We start from the raw sequence: 26,952 nt of genomic DNA, 5'->3' as shown, positions 1-26,952 counted from the left end.
CCGCTCCCGTTCCCGCTCCCGCTCCCGGCGCGGGATGAGCGCGCCCGCCGCCATGGAAGCGCCGCGCGCCGCCTCCCCGAAGGCCGCGGGGGACGGCGGCGGCGGCGGCCTGTTCAGGTGGCTGCGCGGGCGCTGCTTGGGGCGCAGCGGCGCCGTGGAGCCGGCCCGCGACACCTTCCGCGCCATGACGGGCCTGTACAGCTCCATCCAGCCCGCCGACTCCGTGCACCTGAGCACGCGCACGCACGGCGCCGTCTTCAACCTCGAGTACTCGCCCGACGGGTAAGGCCCCGCGCGGTCCCTGCTGCTCCCTGGACCGCCGTGCCCGGCTCTCAAACCCACGCGGCGTTTGCAGCAGTCCCGCTGGGTCTTTTTTTTCCTTCTAGGTTAGCAGGTGTGTTGCGGGGGAGCTGGGAGAGGCCCGTGCCGCCGCGGTTGTTGTGTCTGCTGTCTCCTCTAAGCGCTTGCAGGTCATTCCTTCAGGAGGAGATCTTCCAAACCCACCTGGATGCCACCCTGTGCTCTGGGTGTCCCTCATGGAGCAGGGGGTTGATCTCTAGAGGTCCCTTCCAACCTCAGCCGTCCTGTGATTCTGTGGAATGGGGCACAAGGATGAGCATGTGTCAGGGGAGTCGCGCCCGGAATGAGCAAAGTGCTGGCAGGTCTTCAGAGTGAGGCCCTGCGTGTCCTAAGCTGTTGTTGTCTTTTGAGGTGCTTTTGAAAGGAGACTTATTGTTCTAGATGGGCCTGCACCCACGCATAGGTTTGGAGTTTGCTGCTCGAGTCACATCAAACTGTGCACGTTAAATGTACGTGTGTGGAAGGTGCCACCCAGCGGGGCTTGGGCTGTGCTTAAAGCGCTGGGAAGTGCTGCCACAGCAGCTCGGAACCAGGCCAATCCAGAGCTGTCCGTGTAATAACTGCATATTGTGTACTTGTATTTTCGTGGCATGTGGCATGTATTTTCGTGGATGATAGCATGTGCTGGAGCAGCCGCCAACAGTCCCTTTTTCAGAAACTTTAAAAGTTAAAATATGTGTTCCCTGTGATGGTCAGTCCCCTTCACTGCTTCTGGTAACTTTTTACCAGAACAAAGTTCTCCTTTCCCTGTACACCAGAGCCGAGTAAGGCTTACCCTGCGTGCATCATGGTGCCGCTTGCCATTCCAGTCTTAATTTTGCTCCTGCATCCCTTCAAAGAAGGGCAGAGCCGAGCTCCCACAGTTACCAAAGCCGGTCTTGGGTAACTAGCACCTTGCAGGGAAGTAACTTATTTTATAGCCCCTCAGCAAGGAGCGCTTGAGGAGGGAACGCTGCAGCCTTCCTAGACCAGGCACTTCTTTACTTTGGGTGCAGTGACATGATGGTGGAAAACCCCCACACGGGAGTACGCTGTGTTGGTGTAGAAAGTGCAGACTGCAGCAGCTGCGCTGCAGTGTAAAGTCATCTTTGCCAGCTCCTGTGATAAGATTCCCTGTTCCTCCTGCTACCCCACGTATCAGAGCAAGGACCTAACCCCGCTACATAAACTTTGTTTACTTTTCCTCAAATCTGTGTTGATTAGTTTAAAGTGAGAAATCTACAGACATGTTGATGTTGACCAGAGCTGTGTTTTGCATTGGTAACTTGCAGTCTCTTTGCAGCCTCCTTTCTCACGAGAGCTAACAGTGATCGGCTGTGCTGTGTCCCTCGTTCCTTGCTCATCCTGTAGCAGCTTCTGCCTCCTCAAAGTACCATTCCAGGACTGTATGTGCCTTAGCAATTTCACCTGCCCTTCCTATGGAGAGCTGCTGCTCAAGAACCCATTTTCATCTCCTGTGAGGAGTTTGCAGTAGTTGTTGATATTTGTTATTAGATGTCCTGGGGTCTTGTCTTCATGTGGGGAAGAAAAGGTGCCTTTTTTTTTTTTTTTTTTTTTTGAATCAATAGGTAATGTCTCCTGTTATTTGCAAATGAATTAATGGTGTAGTAAGGTGTTAGGTCTTGCTCTGGGCTTGTTTTGGTAGCTATTGCCAAATTAGTCTCAGAAAGTGTGGATAACAAGTAGTCACCCTGGCAGCCTGAGTCTCTGCTAATATCAGGTTTAGGCTATTTTTGCCCCTGAGCATTTAGAAAATTATTATTATTAAGGATATTTGAAAGAAGGAATTTAGAAAAAGGCAGTTAAAAACAGATAAATGCTGTTGCAGGCTCTGTGTATGGAGAATATAAAACTAAAAAATAAAATAAAAAAACAATAAATAACTTACAACCTAAGTGGTGTTTCCATGAGGTTAGGGATGAGAGTTAGCTAGGCAGGCGTAAATGCTATGTTTTACTGAATGAAAATGCTTCCTTTTGCTTTATTTTGCAGGTCAGTGCTGACTGTTGCTTGTGAACAAACTGAAGTCCTGCTTTTTGACCCAATATCTTCAAAACATATTAAAACTCTCTCTGAAGCTCATGAAGACTGTGTAAATAACATCAGGTAAGTCATTTTTTTCCCTAATTTTTCCTTTTGGTAGATGTGGTGGGGTTTTTTTTTTTATAATAGCATAATAAATTTTGTACTTTTTTGTGTGTGTGGAGTGGATTCATGCAGCTGTAGGGCTGTACTCTTTGTGCCATTTCCTTCTCTTCCCAAGTTAGGGGTGGGGAGCGCTGGAAGGGGAATAAGGCGTCTGATGGTGGTTGTATATAATGAAGCCAAATGCCCTTTTTAGTGGGGGAGGTGCAGTTTATGGGAAGCTTTCTCAAGCTGTTATCAGCTGTTTTAACTAGTCTGTTTCACATGTTGCAGGGAGGTCAAGGTCTGGTAAGATCTTTCCCTGCTTGCTTTCCCAGCTGACAAGGTGAAGTGCTAAGTAATACGTGATGCAAACCACAAGCAGATCCTTTCAAACTGAGTTCAGAAGTTATCTAAAAGAAGCTCTGATACAAAGTGTGTTGGCTGAGCAGGCAGGATGTGTGCTGTGTGGAACAGCAGGATTTAAAAACTTCAACAGGGTGTTAACAAAAGTAACCTTTTCTAAAAAATCTAATTTGCATGGAGGGAGTATGCATGTGTAATGGGAAAAAGATGAAGACTTAAAAAACAGCATGGGAAGAATGAAAGGGGAGTAGAAACAAAAAGTAAACTATGGTTTTAATTTATCAAGAGCCATTAAACTCTTAATCTGAAAGTTAGGATTGTTGTGTCTTTTGATGCTGCTGAACCAGAGTAACAAAGGGATCTGGCAAAAGTGGGAAACACTGAAGAGAGAGTTTAGGTGCCATCTAGGATATCAGACCTCTATTGCAGGGGCTGCCAGACCAGTCAGTGGGAATATTTGCCAGTAAGTGATCTAAAAACTGACCAGTCAGAAGTTGGTTGTGCTTCATCCAGACATGGTAAATTTAATCAAGTTGAACAGTGTTAATCTGAGTAACTGCTTTAGTTACTATGGGGACAACCTGTTGATCATTTATCAGCAATCTTTACTTAAAAGGAAAGAATCTTTTGTTTAAAAGGAAAAAGAAACCCCCTGCTGTGCTTCTGTAGGTCTGGTGCTTCATTCCCAGAAATGCTGGGGTATGGAGCAGTGGCATGGCTTAGAACAAGCCGTGGCATAAGCCAAAACACAGGAAGTTCCACCTGAGTTTGAGGAAAAACATCTTGACTGTGAGGGTGACAGAGCACCAGAACAGGCTGTCCGGAGAGCCTCCTTCTCTGGGGATACTAAAAACCTGCTTGCACACAATCCTGGGCATCCTGCTCTAGATGATCCTGCTTGAGCAGGGGGATTGGACTACATCTGCAGAGGTCCCTTCCAACCTTAATCGTTTTGTGATTTATTTATTTATTTATTTTTAGCACAACTGCAAGTTTTCTCAACAAACATTCTCATATAAATTAATTTATTTTCGTCATTCTGTATGTGTTTTTTTTTCCTGTTTGTTTTCCAAAGTTAACTTAAGTCTAAATGTGTGTAAATATTTAAATTGGAGAAGGTGCTAAGATGTATTTCTGTCCAATATGCAGGTTTCTAGATAATCGACTGTTTGCAACTTGTTCTGATGACACTACAATAGCACTTTGGGATTTAAGAAAGCTGAATACAAAAGTATGCACTTTACATGGTCACACTAGCTGGGTTAAGAACATTGAGTATGATACCAATACAAGACTGCTAGTAACATCAGGATTTGATGGAAATGTGATCATCTGGGACACAAACAGGTACGTGTGTGTGTCAACTGTGACATTTCTAGAACAGGCAAAGATAGGATTATTTTACATAAGATGTAAATGCTATTCACTGAAGGATGCCGTAGTCCTTTCTAAATACTACTGTTAATTTATAAGCCTTTTTAAGGAAGTTTGCATTGCCTTGATACAGCAGTTGTTCAGCAGGTGGAAAGAGAAGGGGATTTTATTTGCTGAGAAATGCTTTTTTTCATGAAAATGTGGCATCTTCATTGTCATGGCAGTACGAAAATGCTACATGTGACATGTCATTAGAGTCTAAGTAGAACAAAAGAAGTGCCCAAAACAAGTTTGTAGACCAGAATTCTCAGCATCATTTTTTTTTTTCCTCTCTGGTCCAGGTGCACAGAAGATGGGTGTCCTCACAAGAAGTTTTTTCACACCCGTTTTCTTATGAGAATGAGGCTGACACCAGACTGTTCCAAGATGCTGATCTCTACTTCCTCTGGATATCTTCTGATTTTGCATGATCTTGATTTGAATAAATCTTTAGAGGTTGGCAGCTACCCAATTTTAAGAGCTAGGAGAACTACATCCAGTTCAGGTGAGTGCTCCTGTGAGACTGTCACAGCCTTCTGCCTTAGAAATGGTTCGTGTGATACTCCTGGCTAGCAAAAGAAGCTAGAGGTGGAGCCAGACTCTGAAGGGGAGCTCTAGGGGATCTGTTCAAAGGTTTCATACATCCATACTGCTGCATGACATGTCCTGTGTCAGTGAGTAGAAAGTGTCCAGGGTAATTCTTGATACCGAGACTTTGCTAATACAGACTAGCCTGTGCTAGTCTGTCAGCTCAGGCTGGTGATGTCTGCTTTTACCTGTCTAGCCCTGTAGTAAAAGAAAAGTGAGTTTGGTGTGTGAGCTCTCCGACAAATGCTAATGGCTCCTGTGTGGTGCTGCAACTATTCCCAGTGGCAGCCCTGGTAGAATATGTGCTCTGAAGTCTTGATTCTTGTTTCATTCTGCCGTGTAGCAGTGTCAAAGCAAAACAGAGGCAGTTGTCAGAAACTGCCATTTTGGGTGCCTAAATATGAAAGGAGTGGTCCGGGGAAGAGTTTATGCTTGTGGTGTATTTGGGTGAGGCAAAAACATAATGGTACTTCAGGTTGCAACTTGAGGTATCTGCAATTCTTTGAGAACTCTTTTCTTTGGAAGGTGCCATTCCTAAAGAATGATAAGTGAGGGATAAATACAGTTAAAAAGGCAATTCTTATTGTTGAATTCATGTGGCTGATGCTCTTTGCAGATACAACATCTACGAGTTCATCGGGTTCTCGAGCTGCGAGTTCACCGTGTCAGCAGAACGATTCAGGTCTGTTGTTTGAGAAACACATGTCACGGCCATCACAGCGAGAAGGTGAGTGCAGATAGAGAAATTGTGGAAAACTGCATTTTTTCCTTTGATTTTTTTAGAAATGCTGCAGTTTTTGGAGGAAAAAAAAAAAACCAGTATATAGCACTGCCACAGTAAAGGCTGGAGATCTAATTTGTTTTTTTCCCAAGAAATCTGAAAATAGGCAAAAAGATATTTAATTTTTATTAATACATTAACTTTGTTATGCAGATGTACTGTCTTTTTTATTATTTTTTCTTCAGCAAACTTTACATACATCATCTTTAAAAAGTATTTTAAAAGAGCAGAATGTAGCCCTTGTAAACAAATAGCAGACCATTTACCATACAGACAGATGTACGTTCTGTTGTCAGTAGCATGGAAAAAGAGGTGTATTGTTAGGCTCTTAGACTTGGCTGGATTATTTTTGAAGTTATGATTTAGAAATCAAATCCTAGCTAAATACAAATTATAAAACACCATGAAACTATGTTTAGCAGGCTGGGTCTGGTCTTGAATACCCCTTCAGAGAGTCAGCATGAACTTGGGCAAAGAGGCAAGTATTTGTGTAATTCCATTTGCCACCTTAAAATAAGGATAGTGTTAAGCTCTAACTACTTCCAGTTGTAAGATAATCATCACTGAAGAAGAAGGAGGATTATCTGGACCCAGGACACAATTTATCTGCAAAACACTCTTTGCGGGTTAGTGTAGAAAGGAAGCAAACTGCAAACAGCTGAGTAGATTTACAAGAGTTTGGAAAGGACATCATGCATGTTAGATAGCTAGTAACTCCTTACAAGAACTCTTCAAACTTTTCTTTATTAACAACAAAGTTAAAACAAAGTTTACATGTGGATACTTATCCCTGACCTAGTTCATGATATGAGATGAATCCAACTTTGGCCGCTGCAGATGATTTTAAAAAAAGGATGTTTGGAATCAAGACTGAGCTCTTAGTATTAACTTCATTTGTCACAATAACCTTTTGTTTGTTGGTGTGTTTTATACTTTCATAAAGGTAATGTATCTAACTGCTAGAAAAGACTGTAAACTTCACATGCTCAAGTAGTCAGACTGAATAAACAGGTGAAAATAAATCTGTAGAGTGCATTACACTTAAAGTTGACTTCCATTCCCAGGTGGATCACCTAGAAATAGTCTAGAGGTTTTAACACCAGAAGTTCCTGGAGAAAGAGACCGTGGGAACTGCATTACATCGCTTCAGCTCCATCCAAAAGGGTGGGCCACGCTTCTGCGGTGTTCAAGTAATACAGATGACCAGGAGGTAAAATAAATACATTTTTTTAAAGATTTTAAATATGTAAGAGTAGCTATTTTAAATAACTACTTTTTGATCATACAACTGTGTAAAAATTCCTTCTTTTGGGGTAAATATGAGTCTAAATAAATGAGTTAATGTACTTATGTACTTAAAAAGCTTTGTTACTCTACTATTCTTTTTTTTTTATGGATTCCTTGAAAGGCTTTGCATTTTTATTCCCTAAAAGAGCTAGGCATAACTTATGTTTTTATATATATAAAAGTCTGAAAACTTTCAGGAAGAACAGCTGTTCTTCCAGCTGTGTGATTTAAAAAAAAAAAAAAAAAAAAGTACCTGCCAATGGAAGGATGGTTCTTGGAAAAAGCAGACTTACAGAGTTGGGTATTGCTTGTTGTGGCTTAAGTTGAGGAGACCGTCTCCTCTGAAGTCTTTTCAAGAGAATGTATTTTTTGTCCATCAGTGTCTCGAGGATAAATACACTTTATATGGCCACGAAAATCTTATACTATATTTTTTGCATCTTCTGATAACACTGTATATTCCTGCAGATCTGGTATAGATGACTGAGTAGAAATTTAGCAGATTCATTATCCATTTTAGTATTTCCTCTATCAACTTAACAGTCTTTTTTTTTTTAATGCATATATTAGACCGGGTTAATCCTAACAAATAAGCTAGTTAAAATTTTCTACAGTTCCAGTGTCTACCATAATCTCTTCTATGAACACTCACACAAGGTGTGTGTTCTCATTGTGTTTACTATGCTAGAGTACACTGAACCGTACTAGGAACATTTCTTCTGTCAGTTAGATGGAAATCTTCAGCACTGTCTGTACCTTTTGCAGTAATACAAACTTGGTTTGGAATAATGGATTTGCATTTGCCTTGAAATTAAATTATTACATTCTGCGTTAAAATCCCAGGTTGTCTCCCATGTTATAAACTGCCTGTAGATCTGTTTGTAGCATTACTTCAAAATCTGTATTGGTCCTTTGAAAGGTGTTTTTTCTATTATACCAGAGAGCAACTGTAAGTTATTTAAGTGTTTAACTAAACTCCTGTCAAAAGGATTAGGCTCTAATATTTCCAGTTAAAAATAGATTTGAAGATTACATCTAACAGGCATACTAATAGTTCAATTAAGCTGTTTTGCATAGAGAGTTCAAAGAAGAAAAGGAGCATGAGTCTATTTTCAGCAGTTCATAGTAAATACTTATCACAGAGTGGCAACTGTGGCTGTTTCTCTGTAATTTACTCCAGCATGTCTTAGTCAGTATTTGGACAGTATCTCAACATTCTCTGCCCTGCCTCTGTTTTTCAGTGGACCTGTGTCTATGAATTCCAGGAAGGAGCCCCCGTGCGTCCTGTCTCTCCTCGTTGTTCTCTGCGGTTAACTCACTGCATTGAAGAAGCCAATGTGGGCCGGGGATACATCAAAGAACTCTGTTTCAGCCCTGATGGTCGGATGATTTCATCCCCACACGGCTACGGGATCCGCCTGCTGGGATTCGACGCGCAGTGCAGTGAACTCGTTGACTGTTTGCCCAAAGAAGCTAGTCCCTTACAGGAGATCCGTTCCCTCTACTCGCACAATGATGTGGTACTGACAACAAAGTTTTCTCCAACGCACTGTCAGATTGCCTCAGGGTGCCTTAGTGGACGTGTTTCTTTGTACCAGCCAAAGTTCTAGGGACATCCATTCATCAACAGGAACTCCAGTTGTTTGTGTTAATTACTTCAGTTTAGTTGAAGTGTGTTCTTGAAATCGTATAAATTCAGATAAGATCATAGTTACTATGGTCGGTGAACATAGCAGTGAAGCACGTTCTGTCACGGTGTGCGTTCTGATGTACTGCATCCAGAAGCAAGGCTATGTGCGTTTTGTTCTCAGCCTTCCCTGCAGACCTCTGCTCCCGCTGATCCTGCACCACTGCGTTGTCCTTCTGGCTGCTTTGTGTAGCAATACTTGTTGGTCTTTCATTTAAATGTGACTTAAAGTGGACTCTCCGAGAGAGATGCAGGTGCAGCGTGAGTAGTAGTTCAGCCAAACGTACCCAGGTCTCGCTGGCACAATGTCCCTTTGCTCCAGGGGAAATGGACTTCCTTGCATAGACTGGCCTTTTCTCTTGCAGAAGCTACTATACAACAATGATTAGGTAATGGAGCCGGTTTTGTCCATGCCAGATTGGTTACTGCCACAAAAAGAAAAAACATTTTCATTTATATATACAAATTTGGTTATTTGTGATCGGCTAGAAAGATTAGTAAACTTACTGTGATGTTTTGCTGTAGTTAAAGTCTGTTAGGCTGCTTTTCCCTAATTGTATATATTGTCTTTATTGCCAGAGAGAAAAGCGTCTGGATGGAGATACAGCTGCATTTTTCTCAAGAGAATTTAGTAGAAGACTGGGGCAGGGAATTGAGAGCTTAATGGGCAAAAATATTGCCACATAATCACTGTATATGGAATGTTTTTTTGTAAATTGATAGGTTAGCTGGCCTCTGAGCAAACTGTATTGCTTAGCTACTGGGGTACTTCTGTTGTGGGAAGCTTTCTGCATTGATGATATAAATCTTGATAACATATTTGACACTTACCGTTCTACAGTTTTTTGTTTTTTTTTCAGCTGATACTAAAGCCATATTCCAACTGAGGAATGTTCTTCTGCAACCGGCGTATACCATTGTTAGAGGAGTTCGTCTACCTGCCTCAAATAAGCGTTTTTTTTCCAAGTGTGTTCTATGGAATAGATTAAAAGTATTCTCTGCCTAAAGTAAGGCCTATCTGAATTTAACAGGACTTATCACAAGATGTGAAAAATATTGATGTTTAGCATTAATGCACATATTAAGTACAAATGTCAAGCTTTAATCCTTGAGTTATTACAGCTAACCTTGTAAATGTAACTGCAGTTTCTTACATCCTTATCGGTTTATATTATTCACACCATTACATGTTCTAAGGTAACGGAGTATTTCACTAAGATTTTACTGACAAACATAAACATAATTCTACAGGAAGCTTTACCTAAAAAGGACTGTCATATTTTGGTGTTTAGGTTAAGTACCTACAGCTTGACAGAACATACTTGTTGAAGGCTGACAATAACATCCTTTTTGCCAAAAATCTTTGATGCTTGGGGAAAAAATGAGACATCAGTGAGGATGAAATAGCTGGGAACACGTAAAGCTGACCATAAAGCTGACAATCCTCCAATGTGAGTTTGAGTTTTTGTAGGTATTCTTCTTTGTGCTGCTGATGGAGGAGTGTCTGAAACTTAATGCTTCTCTGCAGTGTAGGGAAAAAAAACTTAAGCTTGCCATTTCTGCTGGTGAATTTCTTTAGCATTAAGCCTTTAATATTGGTATTTGAACACTGGGCTAGTTAATTACTTTTCCTTGGGTTTTCATCTTCAATTGAGAAGTAAAAGACTTAGATAAAAGACATCTTATTCTTGGATAAGTGTCCACAATTTTATAGTCTCATAATGTGTTTTTTAACAGAATTATTCTATGTTTGTGTCTCAGCAGAATGTCTTCCCACCTAAAGGAGGTGGAATTTTTAAGTAGATTTCCTGAGTTAACTTAAGGCAGAGGTACATTAATGATCTTTCCAGCAACTCGGATCTGTGTTCCATCAAATGCCTTTTGAGCAGCTCTCTTCTTGCTGAAACTATTGCCTAGAACTCAAAATTACACTAATGGAAAATCATGAACTAAGGGACATCCTCTGTTTTTAAAAAAGGACACGATGGCTCTTGAGTTCAGACCCTTAAACACATAAGTGCTTTCAGAAGACAGCAAGAAGTTATTCATAAAAATGTTCCTCTCTCCAAGCAAATTGGCGAAGTCGTGAAAGATGGAGGTCTAGTAACTGCAAAAATAAGGCTTGTGTAGCAGCAATGTGGAAAGATGTCAGCCTACGCAGACCCACAAGTAATGTGTAACTTCAGTTGGCATGTAAGGTGTGCAAGGTGTGCACAACAGCCTGTGCGACCAAATGTAGATCACAGGCAGCTTGGGTTTGTTGCTTTCGTAGAAAGACTTGAGAGCAGCTTCTGTTTTTTAACATGAAGCACAGAAAGTGAAATGTGCACGTAACGGTGACGTTGATGGAAAACAATTTTCTTATACAAAGTAGAAACCTAACTACAATGTGTTTTTTATTTGCCAGGCTATTTACAAATTAAAAGTAAAAACAAAAACACTGTGTCCAGAAAAAATGCTGGTTACTGGATTCTTGAAATTAATCCAGTGGAAGTATTAGATTTACTGTGATCAACCCAGGAGAAGTAGATATGATTTTAAATTATTTGAGATCTTCTATTGGATATTTCTCTGCTGTGGCCTGTTAGTGTTAAATTCAGATTTTTGTTAACTGGACTTACCACAAGATGTGATATCACAAGATGTGTGTCCTCCAGACTCTTTATTTTGTCAATCACGAGGACTGCTTGTTACTTTAAGCTATGCCTGTTAATACATACCGAGTTCTACTTTTTTAATTCTACCTATTAACATGCTGTTTTTTACAAGGTTATTGTTCTGACATACTGGACACTACACTGTATAAAGAACTGTTGCTACAAAGTGGTACATGTCCTATTTTATGTAAATATTACATACCGTATAGAGCATCAAGAGTGATATCTTAGCCAACTTTGGTCACAGCCCTGAAAAACGAAGACTGCTGAGAAGTGCAAGACCGATGGCAGAAGCTGACCTACTTGAGGGTCTTGATGATGTGTTGATGCTTTTGTAGCATGCGCAGAATGGAAAGGAGTAGGCGCACTTTGTGTTAAGACAGTTTCAATGCATGTGAACTGTGGGAATATCGTAACTCTTCTGATGAAGGTTACAATAAGTTTGAGCTAGCATGAGTAGACAGTCTTAAGCTGTGAGTGATTGCTTCTCTTCTGCACCAATACTTGGGAGTCTTCAGTGACAGCAAATATAAAGTTCAACCAACAGAACCTATGAAGTTCACGCAACGGTTACCTTAAAGTTGCATTCAGTAATCTGTAACAGATCTACCTTGCAGTTGCATCTTGGTTGATGGAATGATTTTCATCTTTTGTCTTTCTAGGTCATATTATCTTGCCTTACTGAATTAAAGTAGTAATTTGTAGGTGAGCTTTGGATTATTTTGAAATCAAAAAATATATATGTGTAATTTTCCATCTTTTAGATTGGAAAAATAAATTCTTAACTATCAATCCTTAAGCTTCAAAGGGGCAGAACTATTAAAAGAAGCAGAAAAGCAACTGTCATGTGTAAGAAAATGTTTCAAACAATAGCTTGAATTTGAAACTTTGCATTAATAGCAAAAGGCAGTAGTGGTTTATACTAGTTTCTCTATACAGTGGTCTGTTTTAGACCACTCCAGTATTACATCACTTGCTAAATTTTACAGAATTTATGCTGAAGATGGAACTCTTATTTTGACTGTAATCTGCTCTATAAATCTCTATAAGTACAATAATTCTTCCATTCTCATCATGTCTGGTCAGCAGACGCGGATAAGCTGCCCAGCACAATCTCTGCAGCCGCACTAGTGTGCTTGGAGGCGGTTAGCCTTTGCTAACAGTCTGGGAGCCTTTCGTTGCTGGAATCAAATGTGTTTCTGAATATTCCACTAGAGCTCAGACTTCAGATCACTGCATCCCTGTTAGTGCTTGGGAGAAAGGAAAAACTTAACTGGATTACAAAACGGCATTTCTTTATGTGTGTTTTCTCTGTGTTAGGTATGTTTGCGTAGCGCAATACCCCTACAGCTATGGAGAGTCCCTGTGTTTGTCAAATGTGCTTACTTCAGGGGAAAACGTAGTCTCAAAAAAGAAGCTGGTGCTAGGGGAAGAGCATCATGACTGAGATAGCCCCTTGTTCCGGGGTTTGCCTTGAAAAGGATGCTCTTCTTTATTGCCCAATGCCACGGCTGGAACACAGACCGTGCTGGTAAGGCGATCCTAGGCCATGTTGTGAACAGGAGCCCTGATAGCAAAATACACTTGCCAAGTGAAAGTTAAGAAAAGTCTGATCTGCAAAATGAATAGATTAGCATACAGTGAAAAAGTTGACAGTATCCATAAGATATCTGTTCTGGAGCAGAGAAGAGGGGAAAAAAAACCACACTTTTCATGTCCTTATACCAGTTCATGGGGCATTTTTTAAAATCACTAAGTATCCTCAATCAGGCCTAAGGGTGTTTTTATATATACATATATGTGTGTGTGTGTGTATATACATATATATATATATATATGCAAAACCAGTTTGTGCATTTAGAATACTTTAAAATACCTAAGTTTTCATAGTAGAATCTTTAGCTTTTTACTGTGACTTTAAAGTATCAGAACTGTTCAAAATATATTGTGCTTACAGCCATAGAGTAGTTTGTAGTTTGCAGACAGTTCCTCTTGCTTGCATGATAAATTAGATACGTAATAACCAAGTGAGTTTAAAATGTTTTCTAGTTGCACTGAGCTCTCCTCTATAGCGCTGCCTTTTGTCCACTCCCTATAAAGGGTAAAAAGGAGCAGCGCTCACAAGAAAACAACTGGTGCCTTTGCAGTGTGTGATTCCCCCATCGGTCTGACTCGCCGAGCCCAGGAAGCAGGTAATACATTGGGGGTAGTGTGGAAATAACCAGGTGAGGCTGCACTTGATCACACTGTTCACTGAGATCTTAGCTGCCGTTTACGGAGTTCCTTTTGTGGCCATGTTGAACCCTTCCAACCCTTGAATGCTGCACAGCAGAGGCATTGATGGTCTTAGAAATTGTGCTGAGGGAGTTTTGCAGTTGCAAGCGAGCAGGTGTCAGCTGAGATGGAACAATGAAAAACTGGAAAAGGAAATTATCCTTGGCAGAGCAGGTAGATAGGCGTGCATGAGGTATAGTGGCTTCTTTGGTGTAAAAAATGCTGCCTCACACAGTTGTCCTCTCCTAAAGATGTAATTATATAACGTGTGCGTGTGTGTTCTGAAACTGTCTCTATGCCGGATGCTGCCCTCTCCCCCAAGCTGTGCTTTGGCAGACCTCAAAATTGTTACATGGAATACAAATTAAATTGTGGGCCTTCTGCTTGCCAAAACAGGTAACAAGAACACAATCCAACAGGAACAATATCAATTTTTGCTTTGTTTTAAAGGCAATTCTTCCCTGTCTCTGAGTGGAAGGGAGGTACTGCAGGTATTCTGGGTAACTACCCTCTTCTTGTATTCTGAGTAGAAAGATGCCTTTTCTTGCAAATGTGACATCCCATTTGCTCTCCACAGAATTACACTTCCACTTGCAAAGTGTGGAACTCTGCTAGAGCCATTTGCTGCTAGATACAGTGAGAACGGCACCTGGAAGAGTTAATTCTGCCTCTCCAACATCACCTGAAGGGTGGATCAGGGTGTCCATCTGGGCCTGTAATGTGCTAGTACCGCCGCGCTCTTCAGATATGTGACAGAGGCCCCCGCATTCTTCAGATACGCGACTCTGCTCGCAGTAAAGGAGGCCCCAGCGCCGGCAGGAGCAGTCGTGGTCCTGAGCTCAACACAAGCTTAAGTGAGACAGTGCAGGAAGCCAAAGCAATTCTGCTAAGCTGCAGAGAAACGAGCACCCTGTTTACCTGTGTGGTTTTTTTTTAGCTCGCTTACTACTGCCTTTATAGGAGCAGTAACATGTTTGAACCGGTGCTGCAAGCCTCGAGGCCCTGCAGGAAAGTACCAGTTGCATTTCTTCTTCCATTGTGTTCCCTTGAAATTCCACTCTAGCTCTTAATCTGACCTCTGTGCGTGGAATAGCCTTGTTCTTGAGGCCAGCTTCGGAAGCAGACTGTGCTAAACACTCTGTACTCAGTTAAAATAAGGCCTGGTGCCAGCGTGTTTTGTACTGACTCTGGAAAGGTACTTCTCAGTCTCTAAAGCACATGTAGCTTTCCTGGCCCTTTATTAAACACATCATAGTAAGTGAGGGGAAAGGTTTTTGTCTCATCATTAGATGAATAATTACTTTATTCTCCCTATAGGAAGAGGAGAAAAAGAAAGCATATTACAATGAGTAAATGCTGCATGTTTATTTCATGCAGATACTAGTGAAGCTTCTTGCATTTTCCAGGCATTCTCTCATTAAGAGTGCTGAAAGCTACCATGATCTCCTTTATATTAGTTGCTGTTTTTCTATAAAAGAGATTCAACATTGTCTCAGTGTGAACAACTGAGCACTGACAACTTGGAAAGCAGTTGCAGTTGCTCAGGCTTGACTGGCTTAAAAAAGGTAGATCTTCAGAATGGAGATCAGCCTCAAAGGGGACAGCAGTGTTGTGTCGTGTTACACTTAACCACTCAAAGTCGTTAGTATCCAAATTCTAAGCATTTTTCATAATCCCTTTAGTGTTTCTGTTTTCTGTCCTCTTGCATGTTAAAAATCTCTAATGTAAGCTATTCCTTTATGACATGACTGAATTTTACAACACAAAGAAATATTAAGCATGAGGAGCATAGATAAGGCCTGCACTTACTATAGGAAAAAGGGTAAGGTGGGTGACAAAGGAGGGGCAACCTCTGTTAAACCCTTATGTGTAACTCCTCAGATTTCTGTAATTTAGAGAAGCACATTCCAAAAGACAGACGGGATTCACTTTTTTTTTTATTCCATCAAGGAGTGATTACAAAAAAAAAAAAAAAAACACACTATACACTAGTAAAAATCAGAATCTGCAAATAAACATTCAACAGATATTTAAATGCATATAATCACAACATTGAGATAGATAAAAAAATGATCATTTGTGCCTGGCTGTGTTGAAGGTGAAGCTAGGTGCTACCTATTACGATTACATCCATAAGGTACTCCTTAGAATCAATCTCTAGGAAGAGGTACAGCAAAGGCATAATAAATGTAATAGCCCCTCAAGTTTAGGAAAAGATCACTTCAGAACGGAGTCTGAAAGCTTTCCTGTTCACCCACAAAAGCGAATATTCCATCACATGTGGGGAATTCCTCCCTTCTTCCCCCAGAGAATCAAATAGCTTTTATTAATTAGGACAAACATCTCACAGCTGGTTACGCTTGCTGTCCTGTCCCCCCTCTAATGCTGTGTCACCTCCCTTAGCTCCCAAGTCTGCAATACAGTACTCAAGTGTTTTCCAGCACTCAAGGCTACAGAAGTCCTTAAGGCGCCTCCAAATTCTGCATTTCTCTTGCCCTGCTGCATCTAGTGCCCTCTTTGTCTGTCTCCTGGTGTCATCTCTGTTACAGTTACAAACCTCTGCTTAAATGCACCGTCCTGTCCTACAGATTGTTCTGAATATGCATAAAGTGGACAGAACTGCCACAATTACACCAAGGCCCAAAGGAAACAGAAATAATATGCAAAATAGGCAGGATATCTGTAGAAAAGAGCTTTGTGAACTACTTTTACGACAAGGGGAAGCTGAACTATTTATTGTATTAACACTAAAGAAAGAGCAGTCATCTTTTCAGCACCATAGCTGTTTGCAACAGAAATAATGCAAGGCAGAAAAGGAAAAAAAAAAAACAAAAACCCAAGTACTCTGACATTCACAAGTTCACAGGAAGATTATTAAACAGGAAAGGACACTTTAAAGCTTTAAGTAAAATTCCTGTTTCATTCTTTCCCCATTTCCCTTTTCACATCAAGGCACACACATTCACATACATAATCCCACTTTGAACTGGGGTCAGCTCACACTGAAATTAAACATCTAATAACTGCTTTTACACTGCTGAATTGAACAGTTCATGTCAAAGCCAAGCAGCAAAATACCGCGCAGAGCAGATTGTATAGACTTACTTAATTTTGAGGTTCAAGAAGTAAAACATCCCCATAAGAACTTGTCCATGTAGTTTTAAACTGTAATACAAGTGCTTTGAACTCCCAAGCATTTGAAAATGTATTTCTTGTATCAAGATAGCTTTCATCAGGACCTCCTTGACTTTCATATTTTACAATGCACACCATGAAGCATTTCCAGTCACAGGGAGTGTTAAAACTGGGAGTGATATGGAATAAACAGTTGGACTGATATATAAGTTTTTCGTTGTTCTAAATCCTGCATTTGTCTAGGAATTCCCCTGCAGTCAAATTGAACTGCTAGAACATAAAATACTTCAGTTTTTTTTTCTAAATGCATCTGAGTTTAGATGCACCCCTGTTTACCTCATGAGTATTAAAGGCCAAGATTAAGTTAAGTGCACACAAAGTGGGCACTCATCTCCTTACTGTAATATTTGCTGCCTTGAATTATGTTTCATGATACTCAATGTTACTCATAGAAAGTTTCACAACAGATCTGTTCTCCAGGGTTCAGTGACATCACGTGTGCCAATACCCAAGTGAACAGAAAGCCTGCAAATGTAGATTCTTTTTTTGTTTTGTTTTGTTTTTATAACAGCTTTAGCAGGAATTCATAAGTTGCATTGATTATGCCCCAAGACAGGACTGAGCGGTGGTAATTCAGATGGGCTCCTCTGAAAAGATGGATCAGTTTTCTGTCACGTTCTAGCCAGATCTTTACAAAGACTTTTGAGAAAGACTGAAATTCTCCACCAATCTGAGACTGCATACGGGCTTTTACAACATTCATTGGAAAAAACAAGAATCCCAGCACGGCACCCAACAACCCTCCGCAGATGAAGTCATTCACCAAGTGAGCGCTGTAAGAGGTTGCTTCAGGCAGACACTGTTTGATGGGTCCACGTAGGCCAAAGAAGAGCGCGTTACTGGGTCCATTTCGGAGCAGAATAGGTACCAAACCCCGATAATATTCCCTCATGCCATAGTTTTTCAGCATCTTGAAAGCCTGGTAAGTGTTTGTAAATTTATCATGGTATTTGTAGTCCTGGAGCAAAGTTTGTACTCTCTCAAAAGGGGTAAGGAGAGCTTCGGTGGTCCCTGCGAGCACCGCTGCTACGCTACGCGTGAAGAGCTCGGGAGCGCTCGTGTGGCTGTGCAGCAACGAAGAGAAATCCTCGTACAGCCCAAACATGAGAGCCAGAGTCGTCGTCTTCTGCATTAAGGGAGGAAGGATGCCACGGTAGAGATTTCGAATCCCATCTTTCTGTAGCTGATGTACTGCATCCTTTGTTTTCAAGCCATACAGCTGCTGCCGAAAAAGGACCTTCTGGATGGGAAAAGTGACTGCTATGTTTGTGAAGGCAGCACAATAGCCACAAAGATAATGTTTACCAGATGTAGCCTTTATGTGATGACTTATATCTTGCTTTGAATTCACTGGGGCACAGCCTTTTGAATCCATCATCTTGTTTTTCTTACTGTATTATAACTCAGTTCTCTTCTCCTACATAAAGAAAAGAAAGAACATGGAAAAAATGCAGTTTTTTTCCCTCCGCTAGATCATTTGTGCAATACCCAGTATTATACACGAGCCATGAGTCCCTAAAATTTGAAGGAGAAAAGTGTCATGCCACATCTGACAGTCACAGGTACACGCAGAATACACCTATTTGTCTCTGTATGTTTGGTTAATAAAAAACAAATGGGGAAGCAAGTTCAGATAAGAACCTCTTCCATTCTGTCTGGAAATTTCAAGATAAATAAGAATTTTACACATTAGATTTCCCATTAAATATTTCAACAATTTTTATTATTTTTATCACAGATTTAAATTGACATGACAACGAAGTTCCTAGGAAAATGGAGTTACTGTGTCTGCAACTCAACCTCCAGATACAGTTAAATGACCTGCAGGAGAGGACAGCATCTCGAAGCCGCACTTGCCCCAAACTGGCCACCGAATGCCATCTGAGGAGGCATTCCGCTCATTCCCAGACTCTGAAGGACACGGTGAACTATTCCTAAAGCAGAGAAAACCCTGGAGTAGCCACGAACAGGAAGCCCACAATCTGCATTTCAAACTGGGGTAGTTATTCAGCAATTTCTGGGCCTGTAGCTGACCAGAATCCTCATTTCCATTGCATCACAGCCTAGTAAGAAGTTGGAAACAATCAATTAGTAGTTAAGTAGATTCTGATGGTGCAGTAAAAGATATTTTCAAAATATTTTTTTAAAAGATGTTTTTGGCTATATCTCCTGCTTGGCAAGAGAAATTCTTTCTCCACATGCAGCTGCTGCAGACTGTGCTAGGAACGATGCACAGCAAAGGCTAAACACCTGTGTTACCTGAGGCAACCTGATTAGTTATTTTCAACAGGCATACTCCTTCTTTTTAACAGAAAATATAGTTTTATTTAATTCAGAGAATGACAGAATAGTTTAGGTTGGATAGGACCTCCAGAGATCCCCTTGCTCGAGGCTCAGCTACAGCAGGTTGCTCAGGACCACATCCAGATGATTTCTGATATCTCCATGGACAGAGACCCCGCAACTTCCCCATGAAAAGATATTCCCTCGCAGTAAACTGTTTTCTCGTGTTCAAGCAAAATTTCTTGTGTTTCAACCCCTCTCACGCTGCTTCTGGTCACCACGGGGAAGACTCTGGTCCAGTTCTCTGCACATCCTCCTGTCAGATATGTACAAACAGCAGTGAAATCCCCTCCCTGCCCACACCTTCTCCTGTTCGGGTTGGACAGGCCCAGCTCTCCCAGCCTCTCCTCGTATGACAGATGCTCCAGCCTTTTAATCATCCTCACAGCTCTTCACCATGCTCGCTCCAGCACATCCATGCATCCGGTACTGGGAAGCCCCATGGGGTTTCCAACGGGACGCAGCACTCCGGGGTGGCCATAAGGGCTGAGCAGGAGGGAATTACTAACTCTCTTGCTTCACAACTTGCTGGCAACACTGCCTGAGGGAGCCCAGGTTACTACACTGCTGTCTTCTTGGCCACAGGGCCGGCGCTGCCTTGTGTCCAACTTATCCACCACCTCTTCTGCCAGGCTGCTTTCCAAGATAAATGCCCGCAATTATGACCTGCATGCTGTCGTGCCACACTGGCTGATTCCTCCCGAGGAGCTGGATTTTACACATCCCCTTGTTGAACTTTATGAGGTTTCTCTTGGCCCTCATCTCCAGCCTCCTGAAGCACCTCTTGGCAGGAAGATACCCATCGAGGGCACCAGCCACTCTTCCCAGTTTTGTGTGACTACGGGCTTGCTGAGGATGCACCGGGTCTCTTCATGCAGATCATTAAGGTGAGGGTAACAAGCCTATAGTTTCTGGTTTCTTTTTTCTTTTTTCCCTCCTCGCTCTTCAAGACACTTCTGCTCTCTTTGTCATCAGAAATATTCCAAAATCAATTCCAAAATAACCTTTTAAAGATAATCACGCGTGGTTTTGCAATGACATCAGCCAGTTTCCTTGGCCGCTGTTTGTACATCCCACCAAGGCCGGCGAGCTTGTGTCCGTTCAATCTGTTTATGCATTCCCTATCACGGTCCCGTTTCACCAAGGGCAAGCTGTCATTGCTCCAGACCTTCCTTGTGGTGCTATGAGGGCCTTGGCGTTGCTGAAAGCTGGTCTGATCAGCAAAGACTGGGGAGAAGAAAGCACTGGGCACCTCTGCCTCTTCGGCGTCCTTTGCCACCAGGGCTCCAGCCTTACTCAGCAACAGGCCCACGTTCTCCCTCACCTTCCCAGAGCTACTTGTGCACTAGAAGGGGGAGATGCACTCACTTTGCTACAGCAGTAGTGAACAATATCATGAGAAACAAAAGAAAAGGACTCAAAAGATAACTGAGTAGTCGTTGTTATACTGGTGACAGCTGCCTGCATCCCAGACATTTTTTCCTCAAGACACACTCATAATAAAATAGGACGCCTTGTTCAACTTCACAAGCTACATGTTCCCCTTGGTGGAACAGCTCCATTTGCCAATCAAAAAGCATCTAAAACTGCGCACACACCCCCTATTAATCCAGATATTAGGTCTCACGCCTAGGATTCGGAAGCATGCAAGAGACAGGTACAGCAAGGCTTTCCAGAGATGTTTTCCAGAGCAGAGCCTTTGCTGTCCCAACTACAGCGACTACAGGTGCTTTCTGGCTAAAACGTATTACAAAAACACTGCTCTCAAAAAGAACAAAATCCTGGGTCAATCGCAATACAAATATATACAAACCTCTGACAAGGTAGGATTTCTTCAAAGGAATTATCCTCCCCTCAGGGACAAGTTTCACAGGACCCTAAGAGGGGAGATACAAATGATTCTTTTCCATAGTGTGTTCCCTTATGCAAAGACCATACTTTGAGGTGCTGACAACTTTTATCAGCCTGTGGGATAAAGCATTTATCCCACCTCCTCAGAAGGATCTGAGGCAATTTACTGGCCTAAATGACCATGCTTTTAAAAACTCTGGCAAAACCTGCTAGATCAGAAACACACTGGAGAGAAAAAGCAAAAGAATCACACAGAATCCCAAACGGCTGAGGTTGGAAGGGACCTCTAGAAATCACCTAGTCCAACCCCCTGCTCCAGCAGGGACACCCAGAGCACAGGGTGGCATCCAGGCGGGTTTGGAAAGAGTAATTTGGTACCCAGTATTCTGCTGTACCTGTAACAGCAGCAAGAGATCACAACGCTGGCTACCTGACTGCAAACTGCTTAACGCTGAGGGGTTAACGTGCTGCCTAAAGCATCCTCAGGGCCCAGCTGTACTTTATCTCGGGAACTGGGCATTCGCCCAGAGGCAGCACCTCGCTGCTTTCACCACCCAGCGTGAGGAACCCTGCACCTACATATTTAGGGTTGACTCCTTCTCTGACGCCAAAGACGGTCAAGGGTTGCGGTTTGTTTCACCACATTTCCAGGTTTCACTACCTGCCGCTGCGCCGCCGTCGCACCAGCTGGAGGCTCCCCGGCAACGTCCCTCAGGCCCGAAGCGCCCCGAAACACGGCGGGAGCCCGGGCTGCCCTCGCGGCGCCCTCCCCGCGACGCCGGCGCTAACGCGCCCCACGGGCCGCGCTTTGGGGGCCGCGCGCCGCCCATGGCACACGCGGACACCCCGCGCGGCCCGGCCGCTCCGCGGGCAGCGGCGACGGCGACGCGGACCCGGCCGCGGCGCAGGCCGCCGCAACGCGCGCCCGCCTCGAAATGACCCGCCGCGCGCGCCGTCGCTTCCGGCCGCGCCCCCCCGCTCCCCTCCTCCGCTTTCCGCCATGCCCCGGGCGGGGCCACCGCCCCCTGCCCGCGCCGTGACGCACCTGCGGCGGCCGCCATGGCGCCCGCGGGCCGGGCGGCACCGGCACCAGGACCGGGACCGGGACCGCGAGCGGGACCGAGACCGGGAGCCGCCGCCGCCGGGCGGGCCCGGGCTGACGCGCGCCGCGTGACGCAGCGCCGCCGGCCCGCGCGCCGCGTGACGTCACGGAGACGGGCGGAAGTCGCTCGGCGCCGTCGAGCCTTCCCTCACGTGACGCGGGCGGGCGGTGCGGTGGGCGGGGCTTCCCGGCCCTTCCCAGCCAATGAGGGCGCGGCCGCCGGGGGGGCGGGCCTGGCTCGTGCGCACGCGCCGCGGAGCGGGGGCGGTGGCGTGACGCGAGCTGCGAAATGGGGCGGAAAACGGCGGTTTTTTCCCCAATTCGGTGGCGGGAAATTCATCTCCGAGCCTGTGTGTCGGCAGCTAACGAGCACCGCGCTCCGCTGCCACAAGGGACGCGTTTCCGACCCTCAGCGAGGGGCGATGTCGTCGCCGGGAATCGGGTCCCCGTGTGGGTTCCACAGGGCAGGGCCTCGCGGGAGGAGAGAGGCGAAAGGAGCCGGAAAAGGTTTTTTCCTTACCGGGATCGGCACAGAGGCAGGAGTGTCATTGCGGAAAGATGCCGGGAAAAAAAAAAAAAAAACGCAGATTTTTATCACCAGAGAGGGAAAGCTGGGACACGGGCCGTGTGGAAGTGGGTGCCAGCCCGGACGCCGCTCCGCACAGCCGGTCATTCCCAGGGCTACACACTGCCTTGTGTAGGCCCCAGCGAGGCGGACTGGGGGTCGTGGAGGATTTCCACCTCGGGAATGAGTTCCCGCGCACCAGGCTGCGTTTTTCTCCCTGGCTCTGGATGAGAAATGGCTCTGGTTCTGCGTCCAGCATGGGAATATTGCGTCCCCTTCCCAGGGGTTCTCAAAGGGTCATCTGCAGGATATCAGAAAGCCAGGGCTTTCCAACTGACGCAGCTTTTTCTGTAGGAGAGGTGATGTCAGACTTGTGTCTCCAGAGTCAAGATAACTTTATGCACAACCACATTATATATCAGTACAAAAGCACTTTATACCTTTGCTTTCCTTTTGTTTGTGTGTTAACCCTGAGGCTCTCGGCGCAAGCCTTAGAGGTGACTATCAGCAGGGAACGCCGGGTTTGTGGCCCTGCCGGGCACGCAGCCACGGCGGCCCCAGCCTCCCCTCAAGTGGCTCCAGTGCCCCCTTGCGTGTGCTCGAAACAAGCAGCGCTCCGGCCTGCAGCTTGCAGGGGCGGGCGCCCTTGGGAGAAACCTGCCGGTGTGAAAAGCTGCCTCGCAAATAGCACTTATGTCAGTGGACTGGAAGCTAGAGCACGCCAGGAACCCCTTTGGAAGGGAGGGTAAGAAAAAAACCCAGTGACCCAGGAGGAGAGAGATTTTCAGATTGATGAAATCCTTTCTTAACAAGAGAATTTGAAGTTCTGTCTCACACCAGAAGAGAGGTGGACAAACTGGAGAGAGTTCATTACAAGGTTACTAGGGTGGTCTGCGTGCTGGTGGTGCTCATGGCATGTAAGGACGGGCTGAGAGTGCTGAACTCAATCAGTCCGGAACAGAGAAGGTAAATGGATGTGGCTGCAGTCACGTGCTGCTTCGTGGGGCCATGCTCTTTTGGGGATTTCACCCTAAGAGGAGAATCAGCAACAGCAACACAAGTTCCCAGGAACCACAGGCTGTGCCAGGAGAGTGGGGCAGCCCTGGCACCGGGCCTAGAGTAGTAGGGGCATCTACATCCTTGGATGTACCCAGCTCTCATCCAGAGAAGACTTTGAGCAACCTGAGGGATCATTGACTGAGTCCTGCCTGGAGCAGGAGACTGGACTGATGACCTTCTGAAATCCCTCCCAGCAAAAGTCGTGGCATCCTCATCATGTAGTTTTGGCCAAGCTTACTGTGTAGCAGGAGTTAACCTGTTCGTTTTAACTTGTGACTGTGTTTTCTTTTGGTGAATGCTTACGGGGAAGGAAAATACAGCCCCGGCTGTGTACCTCTGCCTATCCACACTGCCTTTGTAGCTGTGTGTGAGGGTGGCTGGATGAATGCCCCCCAGCACTGTCTGGCACCTCCTGGGCTGGGCAAGAGTACACGGGCTGCATCACTGCTGGGAAGGGGGGTCTCTTCGCCCTGCTTTTCTTTCTTGCACAGCTGAATGGGAACTTGCAGGGGAAAAAAATTGTCTCAGATGATAGCCCAGGAGGGAGGGCCATACAAAAGAAAGGAAAGAAAAGAAAAGAAAGACAAGACATTTGCATGGCAGTAGCAAGGCAGTAGCTATGAGGGTGTTTGTGGTTGCAGCTATGCAGGGCACTAAGGGTGCTGAGGCTCTAGTTCTGTCCTGGATGTCTTGGGGACAGTTTGCTCCACAGAATGTCCAGAATTTAAAAGGTCAGGACTGTTTAGTTGATTATTGCCATTATTTCGTATGCATAGTGCATCTAACAGCCCTTTACTACTCCGAGAGCACCTTAGTCACTTAGCACTGCACTGTCAGTATCTCCGTGCAGTGTGCGCTGGTTTCATGAGATAGTTGGTTGCACCACGAATCACTGCCCTGCCTCTTGCAATAGGAACGAGCAGCTAAAACCAACATACTGATTTTACGGTCATTCTCACCTTCCTCACAGGAAAATCTGGAGGCAGGATATCGTTTCAGAGGGCAGCCCTAGAGAAGTGAGATGAGAAGACCTCCACCGAGATTCAGCTGGGGGAGTTGCTTGGTTCTGGCTTTCCCACCTCAACAGAACAGTTCCATTCGGCCACGGAGAGCACGGAGATACTTCACATAACAGTGAGCAGTCACCTGTCACCTGCTTGGGAAGTGATGTCTGGTTGCCTTTCATGTTAGCCCCACATCTCTAGGACCAGAAAATTCCTAAAAAATATATATTTTTTAAAGAAAGAAAAACCACCAGAACCCTGCAACTCCTCCAAATTCATAATGGATCGTTTCTCTGATTATTTCCACATAATCTGTCATCTGTGTGGTGGAGAGCAGGGGAAAGTGTCAAACAGTTGTCACCTCCTTGATACTGCCCATGGAACGGCCGAGGCCGGACTGCATGGAGGGCACCAAGGACCATGAGGCTGAACATTTAATTTGAAAATTGCCCTATCCCTGTGTTTCCTGCAAAATTTTTGAAACAGATGTGTTATCTCTTACTCAGCAGTATTTCCTGTGCTTGGTTTATGGTCTGTAAAAGCTGTTGCATGTCATCTTTCAGTTGTCATTCCTATTCTCAGCAGCGTGATAAAGTGTTTGGATAAAGTGTCTGCCACCAGCAGAACACAAAATGAAAAATGAATGGAAAATCAAATAAACTGGGCTGCACTTCAGAAGGGCTTTTACAAGCAGCTTCTCTGGACAGAAGCTGATGTGATTGTGCCCCCTTTAATTAACTTTTTAATTAAAAAAAATGGGAGATATGATTTGGTGTGAAACAAGCCCATGGTCTGGCAAGATTTCTGTGGTGGTGTCCTTGAATGCAGGGAAACCTGTTTCCATTTGTGGTGTGGCCACTTTTGGGAGTGTTCAAGGCTGACAACAAATGTCAGGGGGGTGTACTGGCTGCAAACACTGTAAATCTTGATGATTTGTGCTGGCTCACATGTCAAAACCTATCAATTTGTCCCCTTTTAGAGTGGTCCAGTAGGAATTAGTGGATAATAAGATAAAATAATGATTCAAACACACTATTCAGCATTTTTAAATGGCCCCTCTGAACCTGACTCACCCATGTTGCCCTTTCTACAGATAAGCAGAGGGCTTTGTTCTTCCTGCGTGATAAAGAAGAAATATTTTGCCATGCACAAGTGTACATGTGGTTCCCCAGCACCTGCAAACTTTGCATGCATAGCATAACAAAACAGAAAGGCTGTGGTAGGGATGGCCTGTTGTATTACAGGTGTCGTGACATCAGGGCTGCAATTAGATGGAGACCAGGAGTGGATGGAATCTGGCTTGCTGCAACACCACAGTGTAATGCTCAGGCAGCAATATGGGAGAAATGTTTATCTGTTGCTTTGTATTTTGTGTGCCACGCATGCAGTCTCCTCCCTCCGAGCGTGCTAAAGGCACCAGAGAGGACCACAGATCTCCAGACACGGCTGCTGTCAGCTCCCCATTAACGATGCCAGCTGGCAAATTCATATTTTGGGAGGCTACAGGCTCTTCTCTGCAAGGTGCACTACTAAGATTTAGTGATCTTAGTGCATCCTCTAGGGCTTCCTGTACTGCTGGGTTTTGCTGAGATTGCCTCTTGACAGGGAAGTTAAATATAGACTTACCAGCAGGGAGAAGTCGGTAGGTGTCACTTGTTGCAAAACTGATTCTTGTTAATTCAATAGGTGTTACAGGCTGCTTTTCCTTGTAATGTCCAGTGTTGTCACCATGTGCTTGTTTGCCACACCGCATCAGGCTATGCCCAGTTTGACAGCTGCAACTTCAAAAATGGGCAGCTGCGTATCCACACGCCAGGAACGTGGCAGGTGAAATTGTGCACCTTCAGCCAATCCAGCATCCATTTCCACAGTGTGGAATCCTGGAGAACTGTGAGTTCACTGGGAGGGAAAATGCTTCAGTAACTGTGGAGAGCTGCCCAGCCTCTGACTGGAACTGGGCCTGAAAGCACCTCACCAGACTTGCCAAGTCATACTCAGTTTCCATGCAAGTGCCAGACCCAACCTCTTGTACCATGACCAAGCAGGAACTCTGGAGGAATTCACCAGTGGATACAGTGAAAACACATGAAATGACTGCTATAGGGAAGGAACCAAATAATCTCCTTTCTGCTTCAAAGCCTGAAGCCTTGTAGGCTCAGCCAGCAAGGATGCTGACTTCAGAGAAAGTCTCTGGACAGCAAAAGAGGAGGAACACCCAAGCCTTGGTTCGGACACTGGTGCTGTGTCCTTTCCTATGCACAGCTTGGTTTAACCAGCCCAAGTGAAAGCCCAAGTG

The 26,952-nt window shown here is 44.4% G+C and overlaps 2 protein-coding genes across 2 annotated transcripts; one reads left to right on the top strand and one right to left on the bottom strand.

Moving 5' to 3' along the window:
• The first annotated feature begins 157 nt into the window (after positions 1-157).
• DCAF10 (DDB1 and CUL4 associated factor 10) lies at positions 158-8,591 on the top strand. The gene is made up of 7 exons (XM_088527323.1): positions 158-282; positions 2,353-2,466; positions 4,000-4,197; positions 4,566-4,768; positions 5,468-5,578; positions 6,697-6,842; positions 8,161-8,591. Exons 1-7 carry the CDS (start codon positions 185-187, stop codon positions 8,527-8,529), a joined length of 1,239 nt encoding a protein of 412 aa, XP_088383449.1. The 5' UTR covers positions 158-184; the 3' UTR covers positions 8,530-8,591.
• Positions 8,592-17,219: 8,628 nt separating this feature from the next.
• On the bottom strand, positions 17,220-22,004 carry SLC25A51 (solute carrier family 25 member 51). The gene is made up of 2 exons (XM_088527322.1): positions 21,972-22,004; positions 17,220-18,149 (listed from the first exon to the last, which is right to left on the bottom strand). Exon 2 carries the CDS (start codon positions 18,108-18,110, stop codon positions 17,235-17,237), a length of 876 nt encoding a protein of 291 aa, XP_088383448.1. The 5' UTR covers positions 18,111-18,149; positions 21,972-22,004; the 3' UTR covers positions 17,220-17,234.
• Positions 22,005-26,952: the final 4,948 nt, after the last annotated feature.

The sequence above is a fragment of the Tinamus guttatus genome, unplaced genomic scaffold, assembly GCF_059628265.1.
Source record: "Tinamus guttatus ecotype Peru unplaced genomic scaffold, ASM5962826v1 Tinamus_guttatus_pri_ptg000278l, whole genome shotgun sequence".
NCBI classification, from domain to species: Eukaryota; Metazoa; Chordata; class Aves; order Tinamiformes; family Tinamidae; genus Tinamus; species Tinamus guttatus.
This window is presented reverse-complemented; position numbering and strand designations above follow the sequence as displayed.